The 19,002-nt window shown below is 52.6% G+C and overlaps 2 protein-coding genes across 3 annotated transcripts in view; one reads left to right on the top strand and one right to left on the bottom strand.

Annotated features, from left to right (window-relative positions):
• psmb7 (proteasome 20S subunit beta 7) overlaps window positions 1-1,095 on the bottom strand; it is a 44,488-nt gene extending 43,393 nt beyond the window's left edge. The window contains exon 1 of the mRNA XM_088280937.1: window positions 611-1,095. Coding sequence (XP_088137063.1) covers window positions 611-762 — 152 coding nt within the window. The 5' untranslated portion in view covers window positions 763-1,095. The remainder of the gene's footprint in view (window positions 1-610) is intronic.
• Window positions 1,096-3,325: 2,230 nt separating this feature from the next.
• On the top strand, window positions 3,326-18,146 carry LOC148319651 (uncharacterized). 2 transcript variants are annotated; one of them, XR_015839711.1, is made up of 3 exons: window positions 3,326-3,459; window positions 3,679-4,011; window positions 17,186-18,146. XR_015839711.1 is itself a non-coding variant. In XM_088280936.1 (2 exons), the coding sequence occupies exon 1, from the start codon at window positions 14,329-14,331 to the stop codon at window positions 16,048-16,050; it is 1,722 nt and encodes a 573-aa protein (XP_088137062.1). In that variant the 5' UTR covers window positions 14,300-14,328; the 3' UTR covers window positions 16,051-16,966; window positions 17,186-18,146. The 2 variants fall into 2 exon arrangements, 1 of the variants encoding a protein (XP_088137062.1); XM_088280936.1 differs by lacking the exons at window positions 3,326-3,459; window positions 3,679-4,011 and adding an exon at window positions 14,300-16,966.
• Window positions 18,147-19,002: the final 856 nt, after the last annotated feature.

Below are 19,002 nucleotides of genomic sequence, written 5' to 3'. Positions count from 1 at the left end.
CTGAATAGTTGTGGGTACTACATGTGATCGGAATACTAAAGTATATCGGGGTAAAACAGGGAAATATATTTCAGAAATAGGATGATGCGTGACATCAGAAGGCGCGTATAACGTCAATAGACCCCGATAAAGTCTTGTAGCCCGATCACATCGCGCACCCACAGCCAGTCACGCCAAATTAACGATTGCCTGTCCGAAACGGCTTCCGGGGACAATGTGAGTAACATATTTGGATACAATTTCAAACTGAAAATTTTTAGGTTTTCGTGATTTGTAAGGAAAGAATCGGCGTTATTACAATTGGGACATTTTTTAGTTTAGCAGATTCACTGACCAAACCGGAATATTTCCTCGACTGACGGATCACTGTACTTACAGGCTATGAATACTTAAATGTGTCGTTTTGGAAATAACGAAAAACGTATTTTGGTGTTACCGATGTAACGTCCGATATTCAGCAAGTGCGGTTACTGTTCATGAAAAAGCTGAGTCATCTAATCGAAAACAAGACCATCAACGCAAACAAAAATATATATGGACGAGCATAAAAAGGAATATCTATTTACATCGTCTGTGATTATTACGTCAATTCTGAGCTAACAGCGCTTACCTTTTACAGTTCTCAAAAGTGAATCCACCGAGGGTTGACGAGCTAGCCGTTAAAGTCGCCATCTTCTTGTAGGCTAATGTCTTCTTCGTCTTTTGTAGTTCAAACTCCGGTTGGAAAATCAGCGTTTGGGCGTGTCTAGCCAGATGGCGCATCTCATCTCACTTAAGCCAAATCCCAATACCTACACTACACTCTACGGTTTTTATTGAGGTGTACACATAGTAGAATACCGTGGTGTTAGAGAGGGTAGGTTACAAGCGGACAAAATTAAAAAATAAATAACTGAATTGAGATTGCGCGTGTGACGTCATGGATTTACGGCGCTGCGTCAACGAGCATGGCGGCACGAGTTGTTGTTTTGGCAATTGAGTGGTTTAAAATTAAGTTAAAACTTCCGTAAAGTAGAAGTAACTTTAAAAATTCGACTTCAGCCTTCCCGTTGATGGGAACTTTGGCTTCAATATTTATACTAGTTGCGGCTCCTGCACCTCTGCTGCCGCATGCGCAGAAAGCCGCTAAATACGGCAGCCACACGAGGACAGAATGCGTATCTGACTGTAAAATATTGATTTAAGTTAAATGTAAACATAAATGCATTACGCAACATTCGATATGAAGAGACATCGTATATGAATACACGGATTTTCTGCACGGTCACATAAATCCACCAACGTCGCCAATTTCATGCTTTTTGGTTATATCCGCAATGAATTGTGGGTAATCTGCTCAAATTGAGGGTCCATAGATTATATATTTAGTTGAAGTGGAGAACAAGGGCACAAAGGGGGTGGGCGACGGAGTACTTCTGAGAATTGGGACCATCTGCCCGCTACCAGGATTATATGCACTTCTTGAAATGGCCAATACATCCGAAAATAAAAGAAATGCAATTTAAAATTCTACATGGTTACTACCCAGAAGCAGCAATGCGATTTGGGTTTGAGGTGGAGCCATGTGATTTTTGTTCTAGCGATGAGAAAACAATGGAACATCTTTTTTTCTCCTGTTTTAAGACAAAGTGTTATTAGCTGGATGCAAACTAAAAGGGATGAAGTACCACAACTAAATTAGGACCAAATTGTTCATGGTATAATCAAACTACCAATAAAAACGCTTGGGCTCTGCAATATTGTGATAATTTGGGGTAAATACCATATTCATAAATGTAAATGAAAAAATATAACACCGTTCCTTAATTTATTTAAAGTTGAAATGTTGTAATTTGCTTCTTTGCCACCCTTGGGGAACTTGCGTATAGACTTTCGGAGGACGTGTGAAGATGTCTCAAATTGTTTGTTTGGAGATAATAAATAGTACATGAAAATGGCTTATGGTGACATGGAAACTGCCTTGCTGTTCTATTCTTTTTTTTCTTTGTTGTTGTTCTGTTTTCTTTACTGGATTTTCAACAGACTTAATACACAAACACAAATGTTTTTGTATTCTCCCAATGAGTGTACTGTCATGTAATGGTGCTAAATTTGTATTTGCGACTGTGTTGCACCTTTACGGTAACTGAGTGTCACAATTGTCTCGCAGGGGTCTCGCGAGATTGTTCATGCGAGTGAGTCGAGTTGTTGGAGTGGTATCGCCATTAAAACGTGTTACAAGACAAGAGCCTCCTTGCCATCATTTACATCAGGGGTCCCCAATCCTGTTCCTCGAGGGCCTGTGTCCTGCAGGTTTTCCATCTCTCCCTGCTGCAACACAGCTGATTCAAATGATCAGATAATCAGCAAGGTCTGTAGAAGCTAGATAACGAACGCTCAGGTGTGTTGCACCAGGGAGAGGTGGAAAACGGCCAGGACACCGGCCCTCAAGGAACAGGATTGAAGACCCCTGATTTACATGGTGTCAGAAGTGAACTCGAAACAATGGCCAAGTTTAATCCCCCGACGGGTTTCCCCTTTGATAAGCCAGGAGAGTGGCCGGACTGGAAGCAGCGATTTGTGAGATTTAGGACCGCCACGAAACTCGACAGAGAAGTGGGCGCGGTGCAGGTGAGCAGCCTGATATACGCCATGGGTAGCGAGTCCGAGAACATCTACAAGTCGTTTACATTCGCCGAAGATGGACACAGAAATGACTTTGAACGAGTACTCGGAAAGTTCGACGACTATTTCGTGCCACGACGGAATGTGATACATGAACGCGCATGCTTCCACCAGCGCGCACAGCGTCCGGGCGAGAAGGCGGAGACTTTCATTCGTGCGTTGTACGAGCTCTCCGAACATTGTGACTTCAGCGCGACCCGAGAGCAGAACATTCGCGACAGGGTCGTCGTGGGAATATTGGACAAGGAGGTTTCACGTAGACTCCAGCTGCTGAACGGCCTAACGCTGGCGCGGACAATTGAGACGGTCAGGCAGTGTGAGGAGGTAACGTCCCAAATCAGCATGCAAGGAGAAGCAGCTGGGATGATACATGAGGTGACCAACAAATTTAAAAAGCGCACCAAGCAACACTTCAAGCAGAGGGAGAGCTGTTATGGACAATGTGGGAAAGCCAAGCATAATAAGGATGAAATGTGTCCTGCTAAGAAATCCACATGTAACTCGTGCAACAAAGTGGGACATTGGAGCAGAGAGTGTAGGTGTACAAAAGACTCCTATTTCCTTATTTTTATGCAGGCAGTGTTCGGGCAGCTAGGCGGGGTCCTTCATCGCTTTGGCGCCGCGGTCGAGCGAGAGAGAGAGAGAGAGAGAGAGGGAGAGAGAGAGAGAAAAGTGCGACCCGTCCGAGCAGTTAGGACGAAGTTAAAGTGTGCCGCCGATAGATGTTCGTGAATTGAACCGTGTGTTTTCCTCTGAGCTGGATATGTGCCAATCTCGAGTGTGCCTCCATGAGAGGTGAGTCGCGTTGCCTTTCAGTGCTTATCTTTCCTCTGATGGCGAAGCTTAAGTCTTCCTCCTGATACCAACGAGTGGACGCGGTTAGCATTAGCTGGCGCTACGTTGTATGCTTGCGTATGTTATTTCGGCTTGTTCACTTGCTTGATGTCAAATGGATAAGCATATTTAACTTTCTAAGTGTAGTTGCTTATTTTGGTTTATTTCTCCCTGTTTTAGAGACCACACATACCCATTTCCAGGCCATAGATATTCCTTATTGCCAGCCCTGTTTTGACACATATCCATAACCACGGACACCCAAACACACAAGACTCATCCAACCACTCGACGTTTCACCTAGTGGCCTCCACGGCAGGAAACCAAACCAAAGGGACACATTGTAATGGACTTTAATTGACACTGTTGTGAATTTGGATGTTAATTGCCAAACTGTTGGATAAATTGCTTAAAGCAGCCACCTGCCTCCTCCTTATTCCGCCATCCTGCACCATTTGCCCTTCCAAACATCCCGGCCGCGAAGTGGCGCTCTGGCCGGCGCCCCCAGCTCCGGTAAGAATAAAAATCTGAACTACCCGATTAACAGTCAAGACTGACACACACTGCTATCGACATAGCCTCCACAACATTGATGGTCCTTTGAGCCGGATAGTATATCAAACTCGAGCCTGATAGGATGGATGTTCCCCAGTATGAAGCATATGGTGCACGTCCCCGCCGCCACAGGCACCCTCCCCCTCTGCTATGAAGACTATGAGACCAATCTAGATGGCGTTGGATCTCAACGGTATGGACAGACGACCTCCAAGGGAGTGGCCGAGATGACACCCCTTTCCTCCCAGTGTTCCACCCCCTCCCGTACGCAGCCGAGTCAGGATGCCGTTCTCCAGCATAACAGCGCATCCTACACGCCTGAGGAACAGCTAGCCCAACCGATGCGTACATACAGGGAACCTGGGGGGGTTTGTGATCCCTTTAACTCTCTCCATACCTCGAACCCTGCCACTCACAAAGTCTTGGTCTCCGGAATGGAGTAACAGGAAATCCAACGGGAACGACACCTGCTCCAACAGTTCCAGCAGCGCATGATGGCAGACCTCCATGAGTTAAAGGAGGCCAGTGCAAATATCCAGCAACTGGTTCAGGCCACATGTGTCCCCCAACCATCCAGCAGAGTCCCTAGACATCATCTTAATCCACCAGAAGAGGCGGATGATGATTGGCCCCTACCGCCACCACCGTGTGTCTGGGAGGACATGAATCAACCTACAGGTGAATGCCTCAGCCGATTAATGGGAGAACTTAGAGTGCCGAAGCACGAGACTTCGTCGGCTCCTACCCATAATCAACCCTGAGTAGATCACTCAACCCATGCCCAGCAGGCTAACCTGAGTCAGCCGCCTGCATGGCCCGGTGGGGCTCCATCAACACAGAGGTTGACCTCCACACCTCATGAAGTGCCTCTTCACTTAACACCAAGCCACTCCATGCAAGCTCCTTGTCCACCACCGTTGCAATCTTCTGTCTATATGCCCAAGCAGTCCTCAACTTATGCCTCGCCCTCGAATCAGAGCACAAGTGTGAATGTAGTATACCATGGGCCCCGTCCAACCATTCCTGATCTCAATTACAGAGACCCTGGTGAGTTTGCTCACCTTAAGATTGCCTTGGAGAACTTGTTACCAGCCGACAGTTCTGAACTGTTAAGGTGTCAAGTGCTGATAAACCACCTCAAGTTGGAGGAAGCTAAACTAATCGCTGATGCTTACCTCCACTCCCAGACTCCCTTTACAGACACCATGGCGGCTCTAAATGAAAAGTTTGGACAGCCCCACCAGTTAGCCTTGAAGAAGATTGCCTCAATGATGGATTCACCCGATGTCCGAAGAGGAGACTACGCTGCCTTTGAAAGATTCTCCCTCCAAATCCAGGCATTGGTAGGGATGCTGAAGATGCTTGGCCCAGATGGAGAAGTGGAGCTACAGTGCGGATCTCACGTTGCCCGCTTAATTAGTGTCACGGTTCGCCTTACGGCGAGGAGGAGGTGGACCCAAAAGGCGAGGAGGCAGAGAGGTGAGTAACGTGAAGGGAATTTATTAACTGAAACAAACAAGGACAAACAACGTGGCATGGGGCTAGGGAACAAGGGCAACCAAAACGTGACAAACAGAAAAGGAGGACGAGGAACAGAAGCCGGGGCAAAACGCTGAGGGACATAACGGGAACGAGGACGTGAACAAGAGCATGAACTTGACAGGAACAAACGTGGTCGTGGAAGTTAGAATTAAAATTAGAAATCCCTTTATTGTCATTGTACTCAAGTGTGCAACGAGATTAGAGGGCTCCCCTCTCCAGTGCAATACAACAATAATACAGACAAATATATAAATTAGATATAATAATATATAATATATAATTATAATTATAATTATATAATAATATAAATTAGTCCGGAAAGTGCGGCAATGACCCGACACTGCGTTGTCGGTATGGGAAGCTTAAATAGTCCGAGTGATCAGGGGAGCAGATGGGAAACAGGTGCGTGATGAGGGTAACGGGGAACAGGTGCGTGGCTGGTGAGGACGAGACGGCTGAGAGGGAAACGCTAGGGGCTGACAAAACAATAACAGAAAAGCACATGGCACGAAGGAGGGAAGAAAACAACAACAAAACACAGACATGCCCGACACGGGTCATGACAGTACCCCCCCCTCAAGGGACGGATTCCAGACGTCCCAAATAAAGCCAAAGGAAAAAAAAACAAAAAAACGACAACCCAAAAAACAAAGTCCAAAAACGAGGGTGGGCGGAAGGGGTCGGGAGGTGGGACCACCACCCGTGTTCGGGACCGGTCTGGCGGGTGTCCGGGAGGCCAGACCAGCGAGTCCCTTTGTGGACTTTCAGGCGGCCGTCCGGGTGGCCAGACCTGCAAGTCCCGCCTTGGCCATTCGGGCGGACGTCCGGGAGGTCCAGATCGCCACACGAAGTCCGCTGACGGGGCTGAGACGAGAGGCGGCGGCGGGACGCTGGGTGCAGCAGAGGACGGAGCTTGGGCCGGCGTTGAGGTGGGTGCAGCCGAGGCAGGAACTTGGAGCGACGGCGGGACGTTGGACGCCGCCGAGACGGAGACGAGGCACGGTGGATCGCCGGACGCCGCCGGAGCAGGGACAAGACGCGGCGGTAGGTCGTCGAATCCCGCCGAGACAGGAACGTGGAGCGGCGGCTGGTCGTCGGACGCCGCCGAGACGGAGACGGGACGCGGTGAATCGCCGGACGCCGCCGGAGCAGGGACGAGACGCGGCGGTAGGTCGTCGAATCCCGCCGAGACAGGAACGTGGAGCGGCGGCTGGTCGTCGAGCCCCGCCGAGACAGGAACGTGGAGCGGCGGCTGGTCGTCGAGCCCCGCCGAGACAGGAACGTGGAGCGGCGGCTGGTCGTCGAGCCCCGCCGAGGTAGGAACCGGGAACGGTGGCGGGTCGTCAGGCGCTGCCGGGACCGAGACGTGCAGTGGCGACGGGTCGTCGGATGCCGCCGAGGCAAGAGCGGGGCGCGATGGTGGGTCGTCGTGCGTCGCCGAGGCTGAGGCGAGACGCGGCGGCGAACCGTCGTCCATCGCGGGCACCGGAACCGGGAGCGGCGGCGCTTCGTCGGGCGCCGCTGAGGCAGATACGGCAGGCGGCGGCTGGTCATCGTCCACCGCCGAGGCAGGAACCGGAAGCAGTGGCGGATCATTCGCCGAGACAGAGGCGAGGAGTGGCGGCGGTTCATCTGCCACCGCCGGGGCAGAGGCGAGAGGCGGCGACAGTTCATCAGACGCCGCCGAGGCAGAGACGTAGGGCGCCGGCGCGTCGTCGAGGGCCGCCGAGACGGAGGCGGGAAACGGCGGCGGTTCGTGGGACGCCGTCGCGAACGTGACTTGGGACGGCGGGGAATTGTCGACCGCCGTCGAGGCGGGAACTTGCGACGGGTGCAGGATGAGCGCCGTCGGATCGAAACCCTGAGGTGGTTGCGGGACGTGCTCTGCCAGAACAAGGACTTGGGACGGACGCAATTCGTGCTCCGCCTGAACGTGGACTTGAGGCGGACGCAGGACGTGCTCCGCCGGGACATGAGCTTGAGGCGGACGCAGGACGTGCTCCGCCGGGACATGAGCTTGAGGCGGACGCAGGACGTGCTCCGCCGGGACGTGAACTTGGGACGGAAGCAGGGAGTGCTCCGCCTGAACGTGGACTTGACCTTGAGACGGACGCAGGACGTGCTCCGCCTGAACGTGGACTTGACCTTGAGACGGACGCAGGACGTGCTCCGCCGGGACATGAGCTTGAGGCGGACGCAGGACGTGCTCCGCCGGGACGTGAATTTGGGACGGACGCAGGGAGTGCTCCGCTTGAACGTGGACTTGACCTTGAGACGGACGCAGGACGTGCTCCGCCTGAACGTGGACTTGACCTTAAGACGGACGCAGGACGTGCTCCGCCGGGACATGAGCTTGAGGCGGACGCAGGATGTGCTCCGCCGGGACGTGAACTTGGGACGGACGCAGGGAGTGCTCCGCCTGAACATGGACTTGAGGCGGGCGCAGGACGTGCTCCGCTGGATCGGGTACTTGGGACGCTGGTGAGGAACCGGTACAGGACTCTGGAGGTTGCAGCTGGTGAGGAAGCGGCGTAGATTGCTGCAGCTGACGTGGAGGCGGCATGGTCTGCGCAGCTGACGTGGCGGCGACATGGGTTGCTGCAGCTGACGTGGAGGTGATTGCGGGCCGGGCGCAGCATTCCGCGACGGCGGACCTGATCCAGCGTCAGCCCTCTTCATGTCGATCAGCTGGGCTTGAAGTGAGGAGACCTGCTTCTCCGCGTTCCTCTTGCCCTCCTCTGCCTCAGCCAGCATCTTTCGCAGAGCGTTCCGCTCATCCTCCTGCTGCCGCAAGCGAGTGGAGAGGCTCAGCTTTTGGCGGGTCTCCTCTTGGAGCAATTCCTGTGCATCCTGCAGCTGCGACTCCATTGAAGACAGGTCTTGGCTGACTTTGATGTTTCTGCCCTCGGCTTCAGTCAGCAGACTGTTGGTATTGTCCAGCTCCGACTGCATCTTGGCCAACTTGTCAGCCATCTCCCGCCTCTGCTGTTCGCTCTCTCCAAATTTGACCTGTAGCTCTCGCTGTGCTGCAGTTGAGTCTAAAGCAGGGGTGTCAAACTCCAGTCCTCGAGGGCCGTTGTCCTGCATGTTTTCCATTTCTCCCAGCTGCAACCCACCTGATTCAAATGAGCAGGATACTTATCAGGCTTCTTCAGAGCTTGCTGATGAGCTGATCATTTGAATCAGGTGGGTTGCAGCCGGGAGAGATTGAAAGCATGCAGGAAAGCGGCCCTCCAGGACTGGATCTTGACACCCCTGGTCTAAAGCGTCCTCCAACTCAGTCTTGAGAGCTTCCAGCTCCTCTCCAAGGTCTCTGCGCCCCTCATCTGCCTTGTTGCGAGCCTGTCTCTCCGCTTCCAGATCCTCCTGCAGCTCCGAGATCTGAGCTTCCAGTTCCCGGGTCCTCTTCTGGGCGAGGTTCTCCTCCTCCCTCCTTGCCAGTACAGTCAGCAGCTCCTCCTCTTTCTGGGCCATGCGAGCTTCCAGTTTAGCAAGGTGGGCCTGAAGTTCAGAAATCTGGTCACTGATTGAGTCCGGGTTGCGCTGGGCGTCTGGAAGACGGTAGAAATACTCGAGATCGTCCTCGTGATCCGAGTCGATGATCAGATGGGGTGGAATGACGGGTAAACCATCGATGACGTAACCTGGAGACGAGGGGAGTGTAGCAGACGTGGCGCTGAGGTGATCGGCAGGTTGAGGGAGGTTGTCCGTGCGGTGGTGTCCATGACGCCGCCGCGAGCCCCTCGCTGGGTCCTTCTTTCTCGGTCGGGTCATTCTGTCACGGTTCGCCTTACGGCGAGGAGGAGGTGGACCCAAAAGGCGAGGAGGCAGAGAGGTGAGTAACGTGAAGGGAATTTATTAACTGAAACAAACAAGGACAAACAACGTGGCATGGGGCTAGGGAACAAGGGCAACCAAAACGTGACTAACAGAAAAGGAGGACGAGGAACAGAAGCCGGGGCAAAACGCTGAGGGACATAACGGGAACGAGGACATGAACAAGAGCATGAACTTGACAGGAACAAACGTGGTCGTGGAAGTCCGGAAAGTGCGGCAATGACCCGACACTGCGTTGTCGTATGGGAAGCTTAAATAGTCCGAGTGATCGGGGGAGCAGATGGGAAACAGGTGCGTGATGAGGGTAACGGGGAACAGGTGCATGGCTGGTGAGGACGAGACGGCTGAGAGGGAAACGCTAGGGGCTGACAAAACAATAACAGAAAAGCACATGGCACGAAGGAGGGAAGAAAACAACAACAAAACACAGACATGCCCGACACGGGTCATGACAATTAGTAAGCTACCACCAGAGCAGCGAGCTGAGTTTCGCAGATGCATGTTCGCTCGGCGCGGCAATAGCTACACTCTTGACGACCTCGCCCAATGGCTCAAGTATGAGTCTTGGTGTCAAGACCTAGACGGCCAGCTAAACCCAACCAAGAACAAAGACAAGGAGAAAATCTGCAAGTATGACAAACGGCCACCCCAGCGCCCAGTAACAGTGCTCCATGGCTCCGATAACACACCAAAGGAGGCACCGCCACCAAGTACTTCCCCTGCCGAAGCCAAACCTTCACCACGTTGCGCCTTCTGTGACAGCCTCGAACACCACCTCAGCCAGTGTGGAGCCGTCAGCCAACTCAACAAATACCAGCTCACATAGTGGATTAAGTCCAACAAACGGTGTTGGCGCTGTGCTCGTTCCCATCGAGCGGCGCAATGCAACCTAAAGAAGCCTTGTCCGCTGTGCCAAGGTCGTAACCTACGTATCTTGCATGACACAAACTGGGACCTCTTTGATCATCAGGACCTTGATGTCTACACGCATTGTGTACTGGACTACATCAAGTTCTGCATGGAAACTGTGTCCCAACATAAGACTATACGGACCTTTCCAAATGCGAAGCCCTGGATGTCCAGCAGGGTTCGCTCTCTCCTCAAGGCCCGTGACGCTGCCTTCAGGTCAGGCGACAAAGCCCAGTACAGGGTGGCTCGTGCTGACCTGAGCAAAGGCATCAAGCTAGCCAAGGCAACCTACAAGGGGAGGCTGGAGGCCCACCTTGCCAGTAACAGGCCACGGGAGGTGTGGCAGGGTCTACGGAGCATCACCAACTTCCGTGGCAGCAGCACGACCTCTGTAGACCCGAGTGCATCGCTGGCAGAGGAGCTTAACTGCTTCTTCGCTCGCTTTGACTCGCCCCAACCGTCACACCCCCGCACTTCAAGCTCCAACTCCCCCCCACTCATCGTAGAGGAACACGATGTGAGGCGCGCGCTCCTGGCGGTCAACCCCAGGAAAGCTACTGGACCCGACGGAATACCAGGCAAGGTCCTCAGAGCATGTGCCCACCAACTGTCACATGTTTTCTGCAGGATCTTCAACCGCTCCCTGGCTCAGGCAGTCATCCCCTCCTGCTTGAAAACTTCCACCATTATTCCTGTCCCCAAAAAGTCACCAGCCGTCCACCTGAATGACTACCGTCCTGTTGCTCTCACACCAGTCATTATGAAGTGCTTCGAGAGGCTGGTTCTCCAGCACATCAGGGACTGCCTTCCTCCCACTCTGGACCCCTACCAGTTTGCATACCGGGCTAACAGATCCACTGAGGACGCCATCGACACTGCTCTGCATGTTGTGCTGGGCCACCTGGAACGACAGCAGAGCTATGCAAGGATGCTCTTTGTGGACTACAGCTCGGCATTCAACACGATCATCCCAGACATCCTCGTCGCCAAACTGGACACTCTCGGCCTCCCTGCCCTCACACGCATCTGGATTAAGGACTTTCTGACCAACAGACCCCAGACTGTGTTGCTCGGCCCCTACACGTCCTCCACCCTCATGCTGAGCACCGGTTCCCCCCAAGGATGCGTGCTGAGCCCTCTCCTGTACGCCCTCTACACCTACGACTGCAGCCCGGCCCACGGCAACAACACCATCGTCAAGTTTGCTGACGACACGACAGTGGTCGGTCTGATCTCGGAAGGTGACGAGACAGCCTACAGAGAGGAGGTAAAGAGACTGACAACTTGGTGCAAGGACAACAGACTGCACCTTAACTCTGCTAAAACAAAGGAGATTGTCGTCGACTTCAGGAGGAACAAGACGCTGCCGCCCCCCCTCTGCATCGAAGGCGTGTGTGTGGAGAGGGTCCACACGTTCAAGTTCCTGGGAGTACAGATCTCCGATGACCTTTCTTGGACTCACAACACCACAGCAGTGGTAAAGAAGGTCCGCCAACGTCTGCACTTCCTGAGAGTCCTCAGGAAATTCAACCTGGACAGGAAGCTGCTGCTGGCCTTCTACCACTCGTCCATCGAGAGCCTGCTGACGTACTGTGTCTCCACCTGGTACAGCGGCTGCACTGAGGCGGACAGAGTGAGGCTCCAGAGGACAGTCAAAACAGCGCAAAGGATTATTGGCTGCCCTCTCCCCCCACTGTCGGACATCTACACCGCCCGGTGCCTCAGAAGGGCTCTCAACATCGTCAATGACAATACCCACCCAAACTCACACCTGTTCGACCTGTTGCCCTCTGGCAGGCGCTACAGATGCATCAAATCAAGGACCAATAGACTGAGAAACAGTTTCTTTCCGAGAGCCATCTCCATACTGAACTCTCACACACACACGAGACCACCCTAACCTCGCAAAACAGCATTGTGATGTGTTTCTATATGCCCTATTCAGTACTGAATTCCATTGCACTGTCTTCTTTATTTATCTAATTTATATATTTGTCTGTATTATTGTTGTATTGCACTGGAGAGGGGAGCCCTCTAATCTCGTTGCACACTTGAGTACAATGACAATAAAGGGATTTCTATTCTATTCTATTCTATCAACACAGGGGAAAGAAAAGGAGCAACTCCAGCCGTTTCATCACAAGATGGTGGTGAGAGTTCTACCAGAGTGTTATACCTTGGCAGGCCCACAGAGGGCGGAAGGACCCTGCTTAAAGTTGTCCCTGTGTCCCTACACCATGCTAATCGCACCCTCGAGACCTACGCTGTGCTAGATGATGGGTCAGAAAGAACCATGTTACTGCCGATTGCTGCCCAGAAGTTAGGCCTGCAAGGCCCCCCTGAAAGCCTCCCACTACGCACGATCAGACCGGATGTTCAAAACGTTCAGGGCAGTCGCGTGTCCTTCATGATTTCACCCAGGGCTAGGCCAAGGACTCGATATCGTGTCAGCAACGCCTTCACTGCCGGTCCTATCGATTTAGCAGACCAGACTTATCCCATAGAATTGCTCCAGAGAAAATACCGACACCTGTCAGGCGTCCCCCTTCAGGCTTTCCAGGATGTCAAACCGCTGCTGCTCATCGGCAGCGACCATCCACACGTTGTCACTCCCACTGCGCCGGTGCGCATGGTACCTCCTGGCAGTCCTGCTGCTGTCCACACCCGGCTGGACTGGACCCTCCAAGGCCCCTCAAGTGTCATCTGCCTGTCGACCGACCCTCAACAGTGCCTCTTTGGCTCTGTGTCACCTCAAGTGAGCGACTTGATAAAGCATGTAGAGCAGGGGTGTCAAACTCCAGTCCTCGAGGGCCAGTGTCCTGCATGTTTTCCATCTCTCCCAGCTGCAACCCACCTGATTCAAATGAGCAGGATACTTATCAGGCTTCTTCAGAGCTTGCTGATGAGCTGATCATTTGAATCAGGTGGGTTGCAGCCGGGAGAGATTGAAAGCATGCAGGAAAGCGGCCCTCCAGGACTGGATCTTGACACCCCTGATGTAGAGCGACTGTGGCGGACAGACATCATACCCCTTCAAAGAGACAAAGCAGTGACACGCTCAAAGCAGGATAACATGGCCATCAGCCAGTTGGAGGATAAAACCACACGTGTGGAAGTTGATGGTGTACTACGCTATGCTACCCCATTACTGCGTTGCAGAGATATGCCACGACTTCATGCCACTATCAATGCCGTCATGCCCACCTTGAGAGGAGTAGAAAGGAGACTCCACAAGGACCCAGAGAAGACTGAGGTGTACCGGGCAGAGATGGAGAAGTTGATCCAAACCGGATCGGTTGTCAAGATCAACCAGCCAGACGTGAACCAAGGAGGCGAGTCATGGTACATTCCCCACCATCTCGTTAGCCACAATGGAAAACATCGACTTGTGTTCAACTGCTCATTCCAGCATAAAGGCCAGAACTTGAATGATTACCTCCTACCTGGGCCCACCTTAGGGGCATCGCTGTTAGGGGTCCTCCTCAGATTCCGTGAGTACCCTGTGGCTGTTAGTGGAGACATCAAGTCTTTGTTCCACCAAGTTCGTCTCCTGCTGGAGGACCGCCCCCTCCTGCGCTTCGTGTGGCGTGACCTGCGGCCAGAGGACCCGGTGTCGGTATACGAGTGGCAAGTACTCCCGTTCGGCAGCACATGCAGCCTCTGCTGTGCTGCGTTTGCCCTGCAACGCCACGCAAGGGATCACAGCCAGCCTGGTGATGAGGTAAGGACCTCCATAGAACGATGCTTTTACGTTGACAACTGCCTCCAAAGTCTTGCCTCCACCACAGCAGCAAGAGACCTGGTGGACAGGCTCAGATCCCTGCTGTCGTCTGCTGGATTTGTTCTGCGTCAGTGGGCCAGTAACGAACCCAGAGTCACCTTCCAGAAGATGCTAGGTCTGACAGCGCAGAGCTCTGGCTCACACATGACAAAACCGACAGTCCTGAGTCAACTCTTGGCCTCAGTTGGCACTTTTCCACTGACTTGATGGGCTACAAACACCGGCCAGTGCAATATGGTGAGCTCACCATGCGCAACATCTACAAGGTACTCGCCAGCCAGTACGATCCTTTAGGCTTCATCCTGCCATTCACCACCCGAGCCAAGATGCTGGTGAGGAACCTATGGGACAAGCCCAGAGAATGGGATGACCCTCGGCTTCCTCCCGACCTCCTTCAACAGTGGAAGGATTGGGAAGAAGAGCTGCGTTTCCTGCCAGAAGTGCACTTCCCCCGTCCATACCTACCAAAGAGAGTTCATGTGCCAGTAAAGAAAAGAGAGCTGCACATATTCTGCGATGCATCTGAGCAAGCTTATGGGGCAGTGGCTTACCTCAGGACAGTGGTAGATGATGGCTCAGCCCACTTAGCCTTTGTGATGGCTCGATCCAGGGTTTCCCCAAGACGCTTGCACTCAATGCCAAGACTGGAGCTGTGCGGCGCACTAATAGGAGCTCAAATTGCCAAGCTCCTGGATGAAGAACTCACTCTGGAGATCAGTGAGACCGTCATGTGGACTGACTCGACCACTGTGCTGACTTGGTTGCAATCAGAATCATGCCGCTTCAAAGTCTTCGTCGGCACTCGCGTGGCCGAGATCCACGAACTTACCTCTCCGCACCGATGGCACTATGTTGATTCCCCGCAGAACCCTGCGGATGACATCACCCGTGGCAAGGCACTGCAGGACTTGGTGCGTCCCAATCGTTGGTGCCAAGGACCCCCCTTCCTCCTCATGAACCCAAATCAGTGGCCAACAGATCCAATCGGTCTCTCGGCCGATCCACCATATCCCACTGAGCTCCGCAAGCAGACGTTCTGTGGCATGACAGGTTTAGCCTCCGATCCAGTCTACACAGACTTGCTCCAATATAACACGTGGAAGGATCTAGTCCAGGCCACTGCCCAGACGCTTCATGGGGCGGCCACAGATAATGTGTGCATCAGCGCTGAGGTCTACCGCCAAGCTGAAAGACTCCTTCTAAGGAGGGCCCAACAAGACAGTTTCCCTGAAGAACTCCGCCTTCTCAAGGCAGGTAAGCCTGTCGCCCACAGTAGTCGTCTTCTTAACCTGTCTCCAGGGTTCGATCACACTATAGAGCTCATCCGAGTTGGTGGTCACCTACGACGATCGGAGGATCTGGCCTACGATAACCTACACCCATTGGTTCTTGACCCATCACATCCCCTGACCCGCCTTCTCATCCAGGACTTTGACCGTTGCTTGAAACACGCGGGCCCAGAACCTGTCTTTGCTGAGATTCGCCGCACGTACTGGATCCTGCGAGGCAGAGAAGCCATCCGTCGCTTTCAGAGAACCTGCGTAGAATGCCGACTTTGGAGAGCCAAACTGACTGTGCCCAAAATGGCTGACCTACCTGCAGCCCGGCTTCGTCTCCACAAACCGGCGTTCTACTCCACCGGAGTTGACTGCTTTGGTCCATTCAGTGTCAAAGTGGGGCGGCGCTTAGAGAAGAGATGGGGCATCCTGTTTAAATGCCTCACAGTCCGAGCAGTTCACCTAGACCTCCTGTCAGCAATTGACACCGACTCCTTCCTCATGGCCCTCCGTCGCTTCATAGCTCGGAGAGGAACCCCAGCCGAACTATACTCAGACCAAGGGACTAACTTTAAAGGCGGAAAAAAGAGAACTGTATTAGGCCTTTGCAGCAATGTCACCGGCCCTCCAGACACTTCTAAGCCCCCTTAAGATCCATTTCCACTTTAATCCGCCTGGTTCTCCCCACTTCGGAGGTGCGTGGGAGCGAGAAATTCGCTCTGTTAAGACGGCCCTATACACCACCGTTGGAGCGCAACCCTTACAAGAAGAGGTCCTCCGCACCGTCCTCATCGAGGTCGAAGGAATCCTCAACTCTAAACCCCTTGGCTACGTTCCCTCGGATGTCAGTGACCCTGATCCTGTGACGCCCAACTGTCTGCTGATGGGGCGGCCTGACGGTTCCCTACCTCAAGTTGTCTACCCCAAGGAGGAACTACTCAGCCGCCGCCGGTGGAAGCACGCCCAGCTGCTTGCTGATCATTTCTGGACCCGCTTCATCCGGCTATACCTACCTGGACTCCAGTCCCGATAGAAGAGGCAGTCAACTCCAGCCGACGTCGCCGAGGGCTCTGCGGTCATGGTGGTGGACCCCCAGCTTCCTCGGGCCCTCTGGCCTACTGGGCGCATCATTAAAGTTCACCCCAGTCCTGATGGTCACGTCAGGTCCGCAGATGTGAAGATCAAGAACAGCATCTACACCCGGCCAGTTGCTCGACTGGTCATCCTGCCTGCCCTTCCGGCTGAAGATGGGCAGCCTCCTTGAACTGGTTTGGACAGTATCGCCTTTTGTTGGTTTCAAATGTACGTTATACATTTGGGGGCGGCTGTACAAAAGACTCATACTTCCTTATTTTTATGCAGGCAGTGTTCGTGCAGCTAGGCGGGGTCCTTCAACGCTTTGGCGCCGCGGTCAAGCGAGAGAGAGGGAGAGAGAGAGAGAAGAGTGCGACCCGTCCGAGCAGTTAGGACGAAGTTAAAGTGTGCCGCCTATAGACGTTCATGAATTGACCCGTGTGTTTTCCTCTGAGCTGTATATGTGCCAATCTCGAGTGTGCGTCCATGAGAGGTGAGTCGCGTTGCCTTTCAGTGCTTATCTTTCCTCTGATGGCGAAGCTTAAGTCTTCCTCCTGCTATCAACGAGTGGACGCGGTTAGCATTAGCTGGCGCTACGTTGTATGCTTGCGTATGTTATTTCGGCTTGTTCACTTGCTTGATGTCAAATGGATAAGCATATTTAACTTTCTAAGTGTAGTTGCTTATTTTGGTTTATTTCTCCCTGTTTTAGAGACCACACATACCCATTTCCAGGCCATAGATATTCCTTATTGCCAGCCCTGTTTTGACACATATCCATAACCACGGACACCCAAACACACAAGACTCATCCAACCACTCGACGTTTCACCTAGTGGCCTCCACGGCAGGAAACCAAACCAAAGGGACACATTGTAATGGACTTTAATTGACACTGTTGTGAATTTGGATCTTAATTGCCAAACTGTTGGATAAATTGTTAAAAGCAGCCACCTGCCTCCTCCTTATTCCGCCATCCTGCACCATTTGCCCTTCCAAACATCCCGGCCGCGAAGTGGCGCTCTGGCCGGCGCCCCCAGCTCCGGTAAGATAAAAAATCTGAACCACCCGATTAACAGTCAAGACTGACACACACTGCTATCGACATAGCCTCCACAACAGTAGGAATAAAAAAGCAGTGAGTGAAGTCACAGAGCAATCGGAGCAACAGCAACCGTATTTCCTTGGGTCAGTGAGAAAAGCAAATGGGACTTTACAGCAAAGGGCCGTGAAGTTGTTGCTGGGATCAACACCAGCAGAATTTAAAATTGACACAGGGGCAGATGTGAACGTCATCTGCGAACCGACCTATCGCTCGCTCATCCCCAAAACACAATTGCAGCCTGCTGACATTCCACTTGATAGTCCAGGTGGTGAATTGCAGTGCTTAGGTCTGATCCAAAGCACAGTTACCTATAAAGGCAAAACCTACCCTCTCGCAGTTTATGTTATTCGTGGTCGCACGGTGAATAACCTCAGCCGGCCAATGTCTGTGAAAATGAACCTGGTGAGGAGAATAGATGAGTTGGTGACCAACAGAGGTCACATACAAGCATTCGGTGAACATGGGACTTTAAAGACTGAACCGGTGCGAATACAATTAAAAGACAATGCTCAACCATATGCCGTACACACAGCACCAGAGATCTTCCAGAGGAAGATGATGGAGACTCTACAGGGCCTTAAAGGGGTTGAGGTCTTCATGGATGACATCCTGGTGTACGGGGCTACTGAGAAGGAGCATGACGACAACTTGGAGAAGGTAATGCAACGCATCAAGACCGCTGGCCTGAAGCTCAACAAAGATAAGTGTTCAATTAAACAGAACCAGCTGCGATTCCTTGGACACCTCATCGACAGGTCTGGCGTCCGTCCAGACCCAGAGGAGGTGGAAGCTATATGGCAGTTGTCGCCACCAGGTGATTTGAAAGAGCTGAAGAGGATATTGGGAATGGTCAATTACCTAGGAAGGTATATTCCAAACCTCTCAACGGTGGGTCAGCCAATGCATAAGCTCCTGAGGAATGATGCTGTCTGGACTTGGAGTCATGCTCAACAAGCAGCTTTTGAGAACATTAAGGAATTGCTAACAACTGCACCGGTGCTTGCCTACTACAATGTGGGGATGCCAACTGCTGTGTCGGCTGATGCGAGCAGTTATGGACTGGGTGGTGTGTTACTGCAACTCCATGGAGATCACTGGAAACCCGTAGCTTATTGCTCCCGAAAGCTAAGCGATGCAGAATCTCGCTACGCACAGATAGAAAAGGAAGCATTGGCTGGGGTCTGGGCGTGTGAGAAGTTCGACAGATACCTTAACGGACTGGAACAGTTCAAGTTGGTAACTGATCACAAGCCGCTTGTACCTCTCATCAACAATCTAAGCTTGGATAATGTACCCTTACGTTGCCAGCGTCTTCTCATGAGACTAATGAGATTCAACCCTATCGCAGAATATGCTCCTGGGAAAACCCTGATTGTTGAGGACGCGTTGTCACGCAGCCCGCTACCTAACGTAAACACTGTAAA

This window comes from Idiotropiscis lumnitzeri, chromosome 18, assembly GCF_059441095.1.
Source record: "Idiotropiscis lumnitzeri isolate Australia: NSW breed Sydney's pygmy pipehorse chromosome 18, RoL_Ilum_1.0, whole genome shotgun sequence".
Classification (NCBI taxonomy): Eukaryota; Metazoa; Chordata; class Actinopteri; order Syngnathiformes; family Syngnathidae; genus Idiotropiscis; species Idiotropiscis lumnitzeri.
This window is presented reverse-complemented; position numbering and strand designations above follow the sequence as displayed.